At 40.2% G+C, this 16,585-nt stretch overlaps 1 protein-coding gene across 3 annotated transcripts in view; it reads right to left on the bottom strand.

The window, feature by feature from the left end:
* The window catches only part of cdh4 (cadherin 4, type 1, R-cadherin (retinal)), a 414,572-nt gene that overhangs the window by 307,402 nt on the left and 90,585 nt on the right, over positions 1–16,585 (bottom strand). For 2 of the 3 annotated variants that reach the window (XM_084728652.1, XM_084728660.1), the window contains exons 1-2: positions 7,280–7,528; positions 4,858–4,969 (exon numbers count right to left, since the gene is read on the bottom strand). In XM_084728652.1, coding sequence (XP_084584778.1) covers positions 4,858–4,969; positions 7,280–7,333 — 166 coding nt within the window. In that variant the 5' untranslated portion in view covers positions 7,334–7,528. Of the gene's footprint in view, positions 1–4,857; positions 4,970–7,279; positions 7,529–16,585 lie in introns of those variants that run through there. The other variant, XM_084728666.1, reaches the window with a different exon arrangement.

The raw sequence follows: 16,585 nt of genomic DNA, 5'->3' as shown, positions 1-16,585 counted from the left end.
TTAAAACCATGTTTTTTATCAGCGTTTTGTGTAGTAATGCAGATATACCATGAACTACAACATCCTTGGATCAGGGTTTCTGCCAGCCTATTGAAAGCCTGGGGGCTCGCTAAGGCCTAAGGTGACTAAATCTGGGATTTAAACTAAAACATGTTATACAAGTACAGTAGCAAACTTCTTTAAGGACTATTTCAGTGCGTAGGTTGTGTGCAGAGTTTGGGCTATTTGTTGGTGAATGAATACTGCAGATCCTCAAGGCACAAGTCACAAGCCCATGTCTTGTTTGCTGATAAAGGGGGAGAGCTCCAAAGTTAGCTACAACTTCGGCTCAGGCTCACTTAAGGTGGACTGACCTTTAAGGTCTACCAGCTATTCTCATCTTAGTGACAAGCTGCAGAGTGATAATGCTGTGTGCACAGTTTCGGTTATTCTTTGGTGTGTAAGTGCTCTAACTCAAGACACAAGCCAAGGTCACATGTACTTGCTGATGATAGGGGTTAGCTCCTAAGTTAGCGACCACATCGATCTAGCCTCACATAAGATGGACTAATCTTTAAGATGGACCAGATCAGCTGTTCTCACTTTAGTAACAAAAAACTTGAAAGTATGCAATAATATCTTACAGTTTGCACTTTATTTCCAAATGAAGATGACACTGGCCAAACAATAATAAATACAGAAATGAAAGAGGTAACCAATCTACGATTTTCAGTCCATACCGAAATGAATACAAATCAATGGCCACCTTGAAGGTACACAATGGAGAAAAATGACTTTCCAGTTCGATCAGCTGCTGTAGAATTCCATCATTTTTATATTGTATATACATAATGTGATGTTTGTTAGTGCTGTTTGCACCTGAAAGGGATCTGATTGATCGAAATGCACATACACAGCAACAGTAAACGCTGTGGAAGCAGAGAGCAGTGGGTGGATTCAACTTTTGCTGTGAAGGCAAACATTTAAAACACTGCTGCCTGCCGTGACGTGACAACCAGGCCATTACAGCTATAGAGACAGAAATATTTCTAACACTTTCAATTAACTCAGATTGGTGTTAATGAACTCACCATCAGAAATATCATGCACTTGCCCCTAAACTACCCACAATCCATCAAAACAATAAAATAGACGCAAAACAACTTCCCCTTCCACCTCAGCATGAAAAGAGCTGTGGTTCACACATTGTTCAGCGACTGGAAACAGAGGCCTGGTTCATGCTGCACCTGCTGGGCCACAGCACTTTAGTCCTTCCCCCATCGCTCACTGTCCATCTCCCCGGGGAGACAACAGCCACGGCCCACAGTGGTCCAGCAAACCCCTAGCCAGCTCTGGAGCATCCCAGTCCCTCCCTCGTCTCATCCCAGGCACATTCATTTTCTTGCAAAGTGACAGTTTCAGGTTATACATATTGTGGCGTAAGTATTAAAGGCTTCCTCCCACTGTATAGAAAACAGACCTTCAGTGAGGCTAGACCCTGCACATTCATCATTGCATGAGGATGTAAGCTGCTGCAGCCCATATCCCCTTTGAGTGGCCAGTTGGGAGGACAGCATGGCTCTCAGATTGATTTTCACAAAGAACAAACACAGAGACAAACAAAATGAAAGCGAGAGACTGGAAGCAAAGGTAATATGGGATCAAAGCTGGATGTAGCATATAAGATATATCAAATTGATGCAGTTGAGCTTTTCCGTAACCGCTGTTCATATTGAAGCATTAAAGTAGATAAAATGTACTGGGGATTAGTACTGCACGATTAGTCGACTAAACAATTAAACACTGCTACCCTCACAAGTCGGCACCAGAAATACTAGTCAACCAGTTAAACTTTTTAATAATATTCTATTAATGTACAACTAGTGCTGCGATCATAACCACATCACTGTAGTAATAACCACAAATTTTATTTTGAAAGGGAAATCTCACAATGTGTTTGAGATGAGCGCATAAATTTATCAATATGTTTATGGATCAGCTTTGTCTCAGGGTGTGATGTTAACTGCAATGCCACAGTCACATGTCGTCTACCGCAGGGTTGAGCTCATTACCGTCATCACGCCAGATTTTATTTTGAAAGGCCAGTCTCAAAATGCCTTTGAGATCAGCGCATGGATCTATTAATGCATCCGTGGATCAGCACCAGCACACATGAAAATTCAAGAACACAGCCCTTGATTGGTCGATAAGTCAATAATACAATCCCGTACCCGTACTGTACATTTACTGCCAGATTGACAACTTATCACTAAACTTTTAGTCTGCTCCGCTTGTGGCATCATCACTCTCAGTCTGATGCTCACTGTCCCTCACTTGCATGCCACACATACTGCTCTGTTCCTTAAAGGAGCTACACTATTGACAGTTATCCAACAGTATCCCTCAATAAAGTCCAATAAACATAGTTATTTGGACAGCGACTGTAAACCACCATCCTGTGGGAATATAGTGCTTTTTGACTTTGGCGAGAAAAAATCCATACCATCACCGGCCTATGTACAACACAGATTTGCTGTCCTTTAAGATGTTTTGCAGCTGCCCACTACTAGCCAGGGCTGCAGCTTTGGCAGATAGTAGCCCGTCACCTCCCTGTGCTAATGCCCAGATGGTCCAGATGTTGTAATCAGAAAAGTGGGACAGATGGCATATAGTAAAACCAGTGCAATTTGGCAGTATTTTGATTTAGAAAATGAAGAAAAGGATGACGCAGGCTGTGTAAGAATAAACAGGGATATAAATATAACCACTTGACTAGAGCAACATCTAACCACATTCAGCACATGCAGGTGGACGTTAACCTGCAAGGAGAGCAGGCTGTTGATGCTAGCATTGCTAACGGTAGCTGAAGGTAGACAATGTGGTCCTGCTCAGTCTGAGAAGATAACACATTTAGTGAGAACAAAAGATGTAGTTTGATGATATCAAAAGTAGTGTTGGATTATGGGAGTTGTTCTCTTTACTGTTAAACAACTAACGTTCATCCATCTGACATGACAAGGCAGCAACATGATCACAGATGGGGTAATGAATCACTGTTTTATTCACATTATATTAGTCATGTTTGCGACTTCCATCCTCACTTACTGATGTACACCGTTTTTTCGCAGAAATCATAGCAACTAGCGGCTAGCAGGATCTCCACTCTAACTTGAATTAATTATAGATTTCTCTGGGTGTGACCATTATTCAAAACATTTTGGAAGATGTAAGCACACAACCCAACAAAATATATGACATGTATGTATATAACACGTTTTTTTTAGAAATTTTAATGCAGAAATGTTACATATTGTAGCTGTAATACACACAATGCTTTTTCATTGTGCTCTATTTTGACTTTTTTCTCAGCGTCTTTCTTTTAGACTATCTGACTACTCAAAATTAAAACTGACAGGGAAATTAGTCGCTGGGAACATCCCTAATATGAACACCAGGAAACCTCCTTCACCCCCTCCATGCACATATAACACATGCAAAACCCAGAAGAGAAACCCACATACATTATCTGTCACACATCACATCACCCTCTGTTAACACTGTTGGGGTCAGTGAGGACACCTCAGCCCATTTCCGAACAGGCGGAAACCTTGAGCCCCTTCAGGCAAACTCGCTCCCCACTGACCGGCTGCACTGTCCTTGTCAGCCTCCTAAATAACAAAATAACCTCCAGAATAATTCAATTGTTTTGCTTGCAGGCGGAAAATGCTCAAACAGCTGTTACAATGAGAATGCCATTTCCTCCCGGCAAATAGCATTTCACGTTACAATAGACAAATATTTGGCTATAAAAGCAATAATATAAAAGTGTCAGGGGAGAGCTAAGCCTATTGTACACTGTTGTTGTGATGTTGCCCGCATGTGTGAGTAACAATGTAGAGTAGGTTAGAGGAAAACAGAAATAGGAGGAAGTGTGTAACAACCTAAATACTGGGTCCATATTACCAAGTCCTTCCACTTTTATGGCGGAAATCCACAGTGCAGATATAAAAAGCTGCAAAATGCTCAAACACTCCACATCTTGGGGGTAATTTCTTCATTTGCAGTTGTAGTTTAGAGCTTTAGATATAATGTGGTCTATGTTATGGAAGCATTTGGGGATCCTGGGATGTGACTGAGAGGGATTTTCTTTCCATTATGGCAATGATTCACCAGCAAACAGAAGAGACACGCCGAAGAAACTACAGCATAATTTCAAATGGCAGGAGATGAACCCCGCAGTAGATTCAGTACACTGCCTGCTCCGAAAAGAAATGGAGCGAACGAAAACAGAATTGAATTCCTTCTGAAAAACAGATAGAATAAAAGGCCTGGAAAATGTATTACAATGAACACTGGGAATAAAATAAAAGTTTGGGGGCTTCCAGCTGCAAACACGCAGAGTAGGTAACAGGCCATTTAAATGAGTCTGCCTGCTGCTCAGTCAATCAAAAAAGAGGAAATGTATTGGGGGTTTTTTTCACCACAATCAGAGTAATTTAGGTGTTCATTCATCAATGAAACTCCATATCAAATGACATCTCTTGAACAGAATGCATTACACACCTGCTGTCACGTCAGGTTTAATCACATCGCAAGATTTGTTCAACAAAAGCTGCATCGCAACTGGATCTATGTACACAGAATGGACGTGAATATGTGTGTGCTTATGTTCTGACCTTCTTCAGGAGGGATGGAGAGCCACACACAATAATATATGTCACCACACCCACACACACACACACACACACACACACACACACACACTTACTCACTCAATCACACTCAATCACACTATGAGGTTGGGGACAGATCTTGCCAGAGAGGAGAAAATACAGTCAGTCAATAAATGAGATCCAGCAGCGGCGGTGGCGGACTCACCTTTGAGAATGCTCTGGCCGTGCAGCAGGTCTCTCGAGACAATCACCGTGTAGAAGTTCTGGGAGAAGCCTGGTCTGCATGGCGGTTTGAGGGGCTGGCTTGCCTTACTCCCCTGAGGAATAAAAACAAGACGGCCTGTTAAGCACTGGCAAATTGACTTGCGGCCACAGGGTCACAAGCTGATCTCACAGCCTTTTCACACTGATATTGAGCCTCTCTGGCTACAGTGAGCGGTTCACTTCAGACCACTGCGGCACGCTGCACTTGGAACCGCCACAGTGTGGAAATCCACATCTGGGGCTTCAGACACCTGCTTTCACTGACTGTAGTGAAACATGGAGTCTCATGAGAGAGACGCTGAAACATCCTCTAAATGATCGCCATTATCATCATCATCATCATTACAGATGTGATCCTCATATGTTGGATAACATAAAAATTATGACAGCCGTGATAATGATGTAGCCATTATAAAGATGATGCCTATGGCTTGCAGGAAATGTGTAGGGCTGCAACTTAGGATGATTTTCATTGTTAGAAAATGGTGAAAAATATCAATCAGTGTTTCCTAAAGTCCAGATGACGTCTTTAAATGTATGGTTTTGTCCACAACCCAAAGATATTCAGTTTAACGTCACAGAGGAATAAAGATACCAGATAATATTCACAGTTAAGTAACTGAGCTGTGACAATTTTGATGTTTTATCTTAAAAAAAAAGCTAAAAATAATAGTTACATTAGTTGTTTTGGCCCATAAAATGTTAGAAAATGGTGAAAAACATTAATCACTGCTTTCCAAAGCCCAGATGACATCTTAAAATGTCTTCTTATGTCCACAGGCCAAAGATATTTAGTTTACTGTCACAGAGGAGTAAAGACACCAGATAGCATTAACATTTAAGAAGCTGGAATCAATAACTTTCTTCTCAAAGAATCACTCAAACTGATTAGTCAATTAGTTGTTTGGTCCATAAAAGGTCAGAGAACTGAGAAAAATCTTGATCAGTGTTTCCCAAAGTCCACATGATGTCTTCATAAAATGTCTTGTTTTGTCCACAACCAAAAGATATTCAGTTTGCTGTCAGAGAGGAGTAAAGAAACCAGATAGCGTTAACATTTAAGAAGCTGGAATCAGATATTTTTTTTCTTAAAAGAATTACTCTGACCAATTAATCGATTGGTTGCTTGGTCTCTAAAACGTCAGAAAATGATAGAAAATGGCGATCACGGTTTCTAGGGTGACGTCCAAGATGGTGTCCCTAAATATGAATTTTGACTTTTTTTCTTAAAGAATGACTGAAACTGATTAATCGATTAGTTGTTTGGTCCAGAAAATGGTGGAAAATGTTAATCACCGTTTCTTGTTCAAAGCCTGAAATGACATCCTGAAATGTCTTTTGTCCACAACCCAAAAATATTCAAGTTACTGTCACAGAGGAGTCAAAAAAACAGCACATATTCACATTTAAGGAGCTGAAATCAGAGAATTCTGACTTTTTTTTTCCAAAAAATGACTCAAACCAAATTAAATGATTTTCAAAATAGTTGGTGATATATATGGTTGACAACTTAATTGATTGATTGTTACAGCTCTAGAAATGTACAACCTAAAGATGCATAATGCATGCTGACTGGAGTGTGAGTGCATGTGTGAAAGAGACCAAAGAAAGCAGCCAAATGCAGTGTACTGTATATAAGCATGGCTGCCGGCACACAGTACAGTTCCAGCAGACATTTCATTCTCCACAGAATGCACTTGCTCACTCATCACATCAATTGCTCTTTTTATAAAGAAAATATGCTGCACTTTGTTGCATAATAGACACCTCAGTATTGACTGCATATGGACAAAACAGAGCAAACTAAAGGACTGCTGCATATATTTGCGAGGGAGAGGCTGATTTTGGGAACATTATTTGCCCAAGTTTGAAAATAAAGTAAGATAAGATATACAAAATGGCTGATTTGCTGCTTCAATTAGCAATAAACCAAATAACCAAGTCATCAAGTGAGCCATTGATCCCAGAAATGCAGAAAAGGAGAAATGACAGTGCGTAAACGTGCGTAAACGAAGTTGATCGCAGGCAACAGAAGGAGAAGCCCCTCCAGAAAGCACTGTCCTCTGCAATAATGCACTGCAGCTGATTTAGAGGAGAGGGTGGGGAGGCAAACGGACAGAGTTGTCAGTGACTTTTTTCTTTCTACACCAGACTTAAGACAAAAATATTCTTGACCTTAAACGTCGCTGTATTAGTCTCGATTACACGCATCATGTTGCCTTTAGCGCATCGCTGCGGGGGGAAAGTGAGCCTCTCTCTGCCACATGCAGCGCGCTGCAAAGCCGGCGTGAAGCACTACAGCAGTGCAGCACTTCCACACCACAGTTGAGCAGAAAAGACATGTAGAAATTAACTCATCTTACCGAGGATGCGCCCACAAGTAAGGTGCACGCCAGGATGACGCAGCCAACGTTCATCTTTGCAAAAAAAAGAAAAAAGCGCGTTTTAGGAAGGAAAAAAAAGAGGAAAGAGATGAGTCTTCTTCGCTAAAATACACCTCAGTAATTCCCGGAGCCCTGGTTCTTCTTCTCGGCTGCTGAGTGAGAGACCGTCCCTACTTGTCTGGCGCAAAAGTGCCGCTGAGACAGAGATGCTGCGCTCCGTCCAGAGGAAGCCGGTGCCCATTGGATAACGGCGTCACTACAACCCCTCCTACCGCACGGCACGGCACGGCACGGCGGAGCAGGCAGAGCAGTCAGCGTGCATCTGCGCTTCACATGACTCCCTGTGATGCTGCTGCTGCTGCTGCTGCTGCTGCCCCGGACACTTCTGGGATCTATATTGGGAGAAAAAAAAAAAGCATTTTCCAGGCTATTTAGATTCATATTTTAACTTCAGATGGAGCAAAGGCGGGTGTGGCGGTGTGAGCGACAACCAACCATCCGAGCCTTTTCATGTGTCCATCAGCTAACTGGAGTCTATTTCACACCCCAGTTCCCCCCTCTGCCCCTGATCCGCGGCATAAGTATTCGGCAAGAGCAGCCCAGTTATTAGCTTTTTATTAAGGCTGCTATGATAGAGCAGTGCGGGATAAGACTGGGATGGTGTGTGAGGTTCAAATGAAATCAAGTGCAGTGGATCAGCAGCCAGTGTGATCATCTACAGGAATATGTCCATTTTATTGTGTTTCTATCTGTTTAAATACATTATAGGTGAAAAATCTTTCACTGATGTGAGATTATTCCAAGATTGTTTGAAGTTGAGATCATTTTGTAATGATTCAATTAGTCAAATAAACTTGATATTATTATTCTTAAACATGTTCACTAAACTGAAAGGAGAGATATAACAATTGCACTACACTATTATAGCCCAAATAGTGAGCTGGAGCCAGATGGTGAGTTGAAAACCTATTTAATATACAGTCTATGGCTGAAACTAGTTGTTTCTGCCCCCTCCTCCCTAGACTACAGGAGGCTCAGGCTGCAGGAACACTGCAGGAGCACAAGACCAGTGCAACATTGTAATTTGACAAGAACAAGCAAGGACTAGTTCTACACTATAAGTAGACCAGCTGTTTGTAAATCTGCCATTTGTCTGTCAATGTAAAACTAAGCACGTTATCCTGAAAACAAAAGCCAAATGCATTGAAAATACACTCTAGAGTTGGAGTTCAGTGACTGTCTCCCAGACCCGATTAACATATTGTTTAATTTAAGTGTTATAAACATTTACTGCTGCTAAAAGATCATGCATGATTTCAAAAGACTCATAAAAAGACACTTAGTAAGTTGACATTCGGCAAAAACACAAGTTACCTGCCGGAAGATAAAGGATGATATGGTGGCTGTGGTGTTGTTGAAGAAATTAACATGTTTTTTTTAATCTCTGATGACATATCACTGTCATTTTATGATTTATTACAGTCAGTGTATTACAAGAAGAACTCGTGTTGAGAAGTTCTGAAGTGACACTTAAAGAAAAAACAGAGGGAGGATAAATGTATAGTTTCTACATAAAATACTAGAGAGAAATATTGAATTACAAGACACAGTCAGGTCAAAGTGGAACTACAGTAGGTGGACAGTTAAAAGAGGAAGACTGGGATGGTCTTTATAGAACAATAACTAAAACAACATATTGTAGGTTCTAGAGGGAGCACACACAGAAGATTTATACAAGATTCTTTATCATGCCAAAAATACAGTCAGAATTTATATTATTCAATGAAGTGGACTGCTGGAGAAGCTGTGGTAAAAAAAAAAAAAAGCAGATCACTCACATTTTTCTTACTTCTTTTTGCCCACTACTGAAAATTGTAACTGTTATCATTAATTTTTTTCAAATTAAAAGACATTTGAACCTAAATGTATTCTTCTAGACAGATCACCATCTGAATTCACATCTGAAATAGACAGATACATAGTCTGGATTCTTAGAAATGGAGCCCTGAAACAGATAATGAGAAATTTGTTAAAATCCACTCCACTTTCATTTAACAGCTGGAAGTCAAATATTAACTGCATCTTAGAAATGGAGAGAATAACTTACAGAAATAAAAAAAATTGAAACAGTGTGATAAATTAAATATGTGAAACACAATGAGATAATATTGAAGGATTCAGCCTTGAAGAGTTAATTTTTGTCTTTATGCAGATATGCAGGTGAGTATGTATGTACATGTATTGATTGTGTGTGTGTGTGTGTGTGTGTGTGTGTGTGTGTGTGTGTGTGTGTGTGTGTGTGTGTGTGTACAGTGCCAGATAAAATTTTGGATACACCTTCTGATTCAGTGCATATAGATGTAGTAAGCAAAAAATAAAACATTTAAAGTGCAAAATGCTTTATATTTTAGATTTCTAAAAAGCAAAAGACTCCTGCACACCGTCTTCTGTAAATGCTGTCCAAGATTTAAGAACAACAATGTGTGTCAATCTTAGATTGGAAATGCAGAGGACAGAGCACAGGAAGCTGTTTTGCTTTTGTATTGTCGACCCATGGTCTTCTCCTACGCACCTTTCGATCTACAAGTGTGCAAAAGTTTTTGCTTTTGGTATTTTGGATTCTTCAGAGTAGCCACAGTTTGCCTTGATGACAGCTTTGCACACTGTTGGTATAATCTGAACCATGCTTATAAAAATAAAGATGTGTATACGTGACCTCCTTTTTTCCCTCTAATGTCTGCCTTTTTAATTGACTATAATTAGGATTATTACTATCTTTCATCACCATTTTCTCTGGCTATAAATTATACACACATTGATAGGATGCTGATAAGTATGAACATTATGTAAGGAAATATAAATTTATCTTAATCCTTGCATTTTTACAATTAAGTATAAAAAAATACATTTACAGTTTCTGTACAGTGGTCTGAAATAAAGCCAGGAAAAAGTGTAAACTATGCCTTTAAGTGCTCTCACAATTTAATAATGTTGACATTTCCAAAGCCTTAGATCAGTGCCTCAATTTCCATATCTGAGAGGTCATGACAATTTAATCCCATCAAAAGGAATAGGACAGTATTGCAGTGTCAATCAACACAGCCCAGTGTCTGCCCCTGTCACTGCCATTCACTCTGCTGCTGCTGCTGCTGCTGCTGCTGCTGCTGCTGAGGCTGCTGCTGCTGCTGCTCTATTTTCACCACACACTCACTCCTTCAATATTTAAAGAAATGGCATCTGAACAGTTCTTTTTATCCAGTTTCTTTCCTTTAAACGGTATCTTCAAAATAAACTGCTGGAGGCTGATAATTAAGAAGTACTCCTGCCCTCGTTGACTACAGCTCAGTGGGTGTTTGTGTCCAGAGGGCAGGATTTCGTTAAGGTCAGAGATATCAGAAATATGCTTCACTCATCTCTCTTCGGGGCATTGTGCTTCTGCTTTTATTACACCCTGGAACACTTGGCACAGGAACTGTATGACTATGATTTAAAACTCGCACCGTGTACAGTAAACAATGGCTGTAATAACTAATCTCACATGATCCTGGTATCAGTCACTGTCATTTCCTCCAGCTGCTGACAGGAAGGAGGGTTAAGATGGGGAAAGAGCTGTGACTTTCTCTGTGAGAAAACGTCTTAGTGTGCTGAATATGGCACGTCCTCATGGGACTCACGCCAGCAGTGCAACCATCCCAGTAACGCTTTATAATAAAGGTCCATTAATTAATATTAATTAATGCAGTAATAAGCATTACTAACACTCAATTAATACTTAACTAATGTGTCTTGTAATCATTTACTAATAGTGTTCATGTTATCTATGGTATTAATTCATGCATTCTTTAATAGTTTGATGCTACTAACATTAATACCATAATAAGCAATAACTAATAAGCATTAACTAACAGTAATAAATGCCTCATGTTAACATTAATTAAAGGTTAAGAACATTAACTAATATCAGTAGACATAAACTATTTATTAACATATCATGGAGTTCAGAGTGAAGCCATTTCAGTAAGAGAAAATACTTTTATAAATGTTTATTTAAGTGTAATAATTGTCCACTTATTTGTCCACCATCCAACTTATAAGTTATTTTTGGTTAAGGTTGAGATCAGTGGACACAATCTTTCACTGGTCTACACGTAAATGTTTGCTTATTTATTTATTTTCAGTTAGATATTCATGTTCTAATGCATGTTATATACACATTACTTAACCGTAATTAACCATATATCAATGCTATATTAAGTTTTACCTAACAATAATTAACCATTTGTTAATGCAAAATAAGCATTACTCAAGCATAATTAACCATGTATTAATGCTCTTTGTGACCCTTATCGTAAAGTTGAAAACATGTACCCTTTAAATGACACTTCATAAATGTGTAAGGATGGGAAACTCCTGCAGCTCATATGGTAACGCATGAACCTCATTCACCATGTTCCCAAAGCAGCCATCACACTCAGGATCAATGTCGTACTGCTGTGTTCAAAGTTGTATTAAAGTAGAGAATCTGACAAATGTTATAATTTCACCGCTTTATAAACTATTAAATAATTTATGAATTAGTATCGTAGACACAATGAACACCATTAGCAAATGAGTATCAGAAATGTTACTTAACTATTAATTAATTGTTAGTAATGCTTATTACAGCATTAACTAGTGTTAATTATTGTAATGTGTTACCATTGTTTTAACTTTTAATCCAATTAGTACATAAAGTGACCATTGTTGGATGCCGTTACACACACAGACACACACACCACCACCACTATCCCGTCTGCCTCTGCAGCACAAACACAATGATATTCATGAAATTATTGTTTTGCTGAATTAGTACCCTGAAGAACGGCCCGACTGATTCTCTGCTCAGTAAATTCCGCGTTGCTCGAAGGTACCCTGCCAGTTTCGGAACGCAAGTAAATTATTCCTCTCAAGTATCGAGCATTCGCCTAATAAAAATACCATCTGGGCACTTGAAGTGAATTGGTTTAAGGCTGTGCTGAATTATTAAACAAATCTCACAAAATGGGTCCCAGCTCTCTTTTTATAGGGGGCACAGACGCTACTGTAGGAACACCTTACCATACACTATACAGGCTGACAAATTCTACTTTCCATGTTTTATTTCATGAATTGCTTCAGTTCTTCTAGAGCAGTAATTTGTGAAGAGTTATATGTTTCTCTCAAGCTTCTCCTAATGTCTTGGTTTCTGTCTCTATCTGTACAAAAAGGTCTCTTCAATCAGTGTACAAATAACATGACTTGGCATCTTCAAATAGCGTGCGGTGCATATGGCAAAATAACCCAAACCACAGTCTTTTCCTAAATACATTTACAGTCCATGTTTTCCGTCATGTCGCCATGGCAAATGCAGACATTCTGAGTCAAAGTGAAAAAAAACCTGATGATGGCCATCCAAAACTTCCGACATGTCAGAAAGTTAGACATGTATCCGATCATCGGTGTCATGAACCAGCTCAAAGTTCAGACAAACCAAGAGAGAGACCACACAGGTAACTCAACGATTAAACTGTAAAACCAAATTGCGCACAAATTCAACACAAGTCTGGTGTTCCTTTTTCCTCAAATTTCTGAAACGTTGCCTATAGTCTTCAGGAACCACTTCACATGCAGAACACAACACTGCAGTCTTAACATCATTATATTTCTTACTCTCTGCTACAGTCAATGAAGCATAAGCTTCCATTGCCTTACCCGTGAGGACACAATGCAACAGTAGTATGCGCTTCTCATCAGAGAAGTCCTGGGACTCTGCCACCTTCTCAGACAATGAGAAAAACAGGTCAGGATCGTTTTCTGGGAACAACTTCGGGTTATTTCCAACATTTAAGTGACTTTCCTCCTGAACATTTCCCCCACTGGACAGTTTTCCCTTTCCTATCAGCTTGAATTTATACTGTTCCACTTCCAATTTTGCCTGCTCTTTTTTTTTGTTTGTTTGTTTTATCACTTTCGATTCCAAATGATTATGCTGTATGATTCTTTCATGTTCCAATTTAAGCATTAGCAACTCCTTCTGTTGTTCAAAAGTTAAAGCCCCGGGGGTCACTGCAAGAGAAAGCGCATCATGTTTACCAACATTTTGAGACTAAATTCTTATCTTTGACTGGTTTACTTTTCAGAAAAAGTTTTATGTTTTCTCTCAAATGTCTATCAGCCACCTCAGTATTAAAGTGCTCGGCAATCTTTAACAATTGGTCCTTCATACACTGATGCACCAATGGAGACTGGATAAAGTCCTCCACTACATTTACCTCTAAGTAGAGGACAATCAACACTACACCTGGTCAAAACTAAAAATGGTAAAAACTGGAGTCCCACTGACCCTTCACTAAGCCCCACCTCCAACAGCAACTGTCCAATCATAGCTTAGCAAATGTAACTAGTGCTGTCAAGCTTTCCATTTCTCTACATGTTGACGCAGTGTGCAGAGGCTCAGAGAAGAGCGATACTTGGCTTTTCATGAGTCTGGAAGGCGACGTCTTTTCTGTAGTCTCTCAAAATGTGAAACACGAGCACACGTGGTGAATGGATTAAACTCTGTCTTCATCTGCTCTAATACAAGCTGCGAATGTAACTAAGACTAGCTTACTAGCCGCAGTAACTTTACCTCCAGCCAAACCTGTTAGACACCACTGCATCTGCATTTGTTACGTGGGGGTTTGAGGAGGAGGATGTGGGCTGATGCAGAATCAAAGTGTGTCAACGACAATTCATCCCACTTTGCCTCGCTGTCTCAGATCTAAACCCTGTTAGCTTAACTCTTATCCTGGTTACGTTCCACAATCGCGGTCCGACTCGTCTGTCTTCAAGGCCCACTACACTAATCAAGTCCCTATGCTTTCTGTCATCTATCATGTAGATATACCTGTCGTATTTCACCATCTGACCAATGTTTGCTGAGATGTAAGCTAGCTTTAGCCTCAGTCTTTTAGCGTTGACGTTATACCATGTGCACAGCTGTCAGGTACCTTTACATTTACAGTTTCACAGTGTTGTTGTTTTAAAATTTGTCAGATATTAACATTAGAACGGACTTTTCGGCCAAGTCAAGGGGTTAGCAGAAGCTTACATCAGCCAGCTACACTTATAAAATCTGCGTGAGTTATTATTTTAGCTGACAATATCCACCGTCGTCAGCTAGAAATAAGAAGCTGCTTTTGTTTTCGTAGGATTCAAAGACCTCTTGTTTCAACAATTACCCCCAATTTCGATGTTTATATCTGCCACCATTATCACAGTAAACTGTATAAAAGTAGTGCGAGAATGGAAAGTTTGGCGGGCTTAGCAACAGTAATTAAGGAGGGCGGGGCTTAGCGAAGGGTCAGTTCCCCAACCTACTTCATCAACAACTATCACTCTCAACCGTAGTCTTCAAGTACTCTAATAGTATAATACTCTAAATCAGTGGGGTGGAAATGCAACTGTTTTACAGCGACGCTCCCAGGAGTGCCCCTGATGTTGTTCAGAGCAGTGTTCTACCCACGTTCACCACCAGAAAAACAAAAACAAGAGACAGCGGATCACCAAAGCAACACACTGTCAATCTAAAGCCTAGCAGGAGAATAGAACTCCAAAAAAGAGCCACTCGCTTAGAACCAGTCCTGCACCAAACCAGTGACTGACCAAAATCTCTCTCTCTCTCTCTCTCCCAACAACCAAAATCAAACACCTGTGTGCATCTCCCAGAACAACTGACACAAGTGAAATAATTTCACAGGCAACTTTCCAAAGTGTTATCTAGCTGAGTGTGAGGTAGATATATAAATCAAACAAACATACAGCAGCAACTAATCCCTGTTCATCAGGAGGAGAGAAGGACCAGAACTGACAGTTCAAGCCCTCTATACAGACTAACAAGGGGATCAATCTGGGAGACTTGAACCAGGCGTGGCTCATCCTCCAGCACACCTCTGCCACTCTACCCGCCGCCTGCAGAGGAACAGAGAGAAAGCAGGAGAAGCCACAGGAACAACAACCAGAGAGTGAGGGGTCGTCATAATCGGACGGCCTTCTGAAGCAGTCGATCGGCCTTTGTTCCCCTCCGTACACTGCACAGGAAATGACACCCCGCGAACCCCAAATTCTGCCTGATTCTCACAAGTCACGCGGCTTAGAAAAGATCAGGAAGAAGGCGACAAAACGGGCTCAAACTGCACTGTGTACGACCAGTTTTATTGTAAGAGCTGCCTGGTCAAAGATCCGTCCTCTATGGGACTCCATGTCTCCTCTTACTCTAAATCTTGTTAATTTCTCCCCTGCATTTTTTTGATAGCAGGATGTGGTAATGGGAAAAGTGGCTAATCTACTGAGAGTTTTGAATATTAAACCAGCATTGTGAAATCTAATAAGATTTTCCCCGCAAAGGAGACCATATCTAGGAAATGTGTTAAAGTGATGATAGCTTTTATACACAGATTCATTTCATACACACATTGTACAGCCTTTAATATTGGATCAGCAGTAAGAAATTGGTTGACTTTTGGTTACACACAGGACACAAACACTGGCCTCCTGGGTGTATGTCAGTGTGTTTGTTTGACTCCTCCATACACAGACATTTCTTTAATGGACTCCACCTGTCTTTTTTTTTTTTTTTTTTTGGCTTGGTTGGTCACCATAAGCCACATTCATACATTCTGCTTTGAAAACTACAAATTTACAACACCATTTTTTTTTCAACTGCATTTATCACCAAGACACAAAATTTGTAAGGGCTCGTTGGGAATTTAATGATCCTGCCTGAATAAATTAGGGCCAACTAGTACATAATCACTTAGGCCTGATATCTGGATCATAATTAGGGAAGAAATTTAACTTAGTAAATATTTATTTTCATGATACACTTGTTGTTCAGCTTTAACCCGCTCAGTCCCGCCCCACATGGCAGCTTTCCACCCACCATTTCAGTGAGGCTTGCTCATTTTCCTATCAGTCAACATCTGACATGAACCCTCTGAGCAGTGTGTGCTCTCACATGTGGTTCCAACCCACACGTGTTTGTGACTCATTCTACTTAATGGGGTAAGAGGCCGTAAACACTTGCAACTGTTAACTGGTCATGGCACTTTCGGAAACTATTCACTTTCTCGGTGAAAAATAAACCAGTTTTATGATGTGATAACACTATGGTTAAAGGGTCACCCCAAAAACAAAAACCCATATTTTTCTCTTGGCCTGCAGTGTTGTTTATCCATCTAGACTGAGTTGCAGAGATTTGGAGATACATTTGAAAAATTAAAAACCAGT

Source organism: Lutjanus erythropterus, chromosome 2 (assembly GCF_056507025.1).
Source record: "Lutjanus erythropterus isolate fLutEry1 chromosome 2, fLutEry1.hap2, whole genome shotgun sequence".
In the NCBI taxonomy this organism is placed as follows: Eukaryota; Metazoa; Chordata; class Actinopteri; order Lutjaniformes; family Lutjanidae; genus Lutjanus; species Lutjanus erythropterus.
This window is presented reverse-complemented; position numbering and strand designations above follow the sequence as displayed.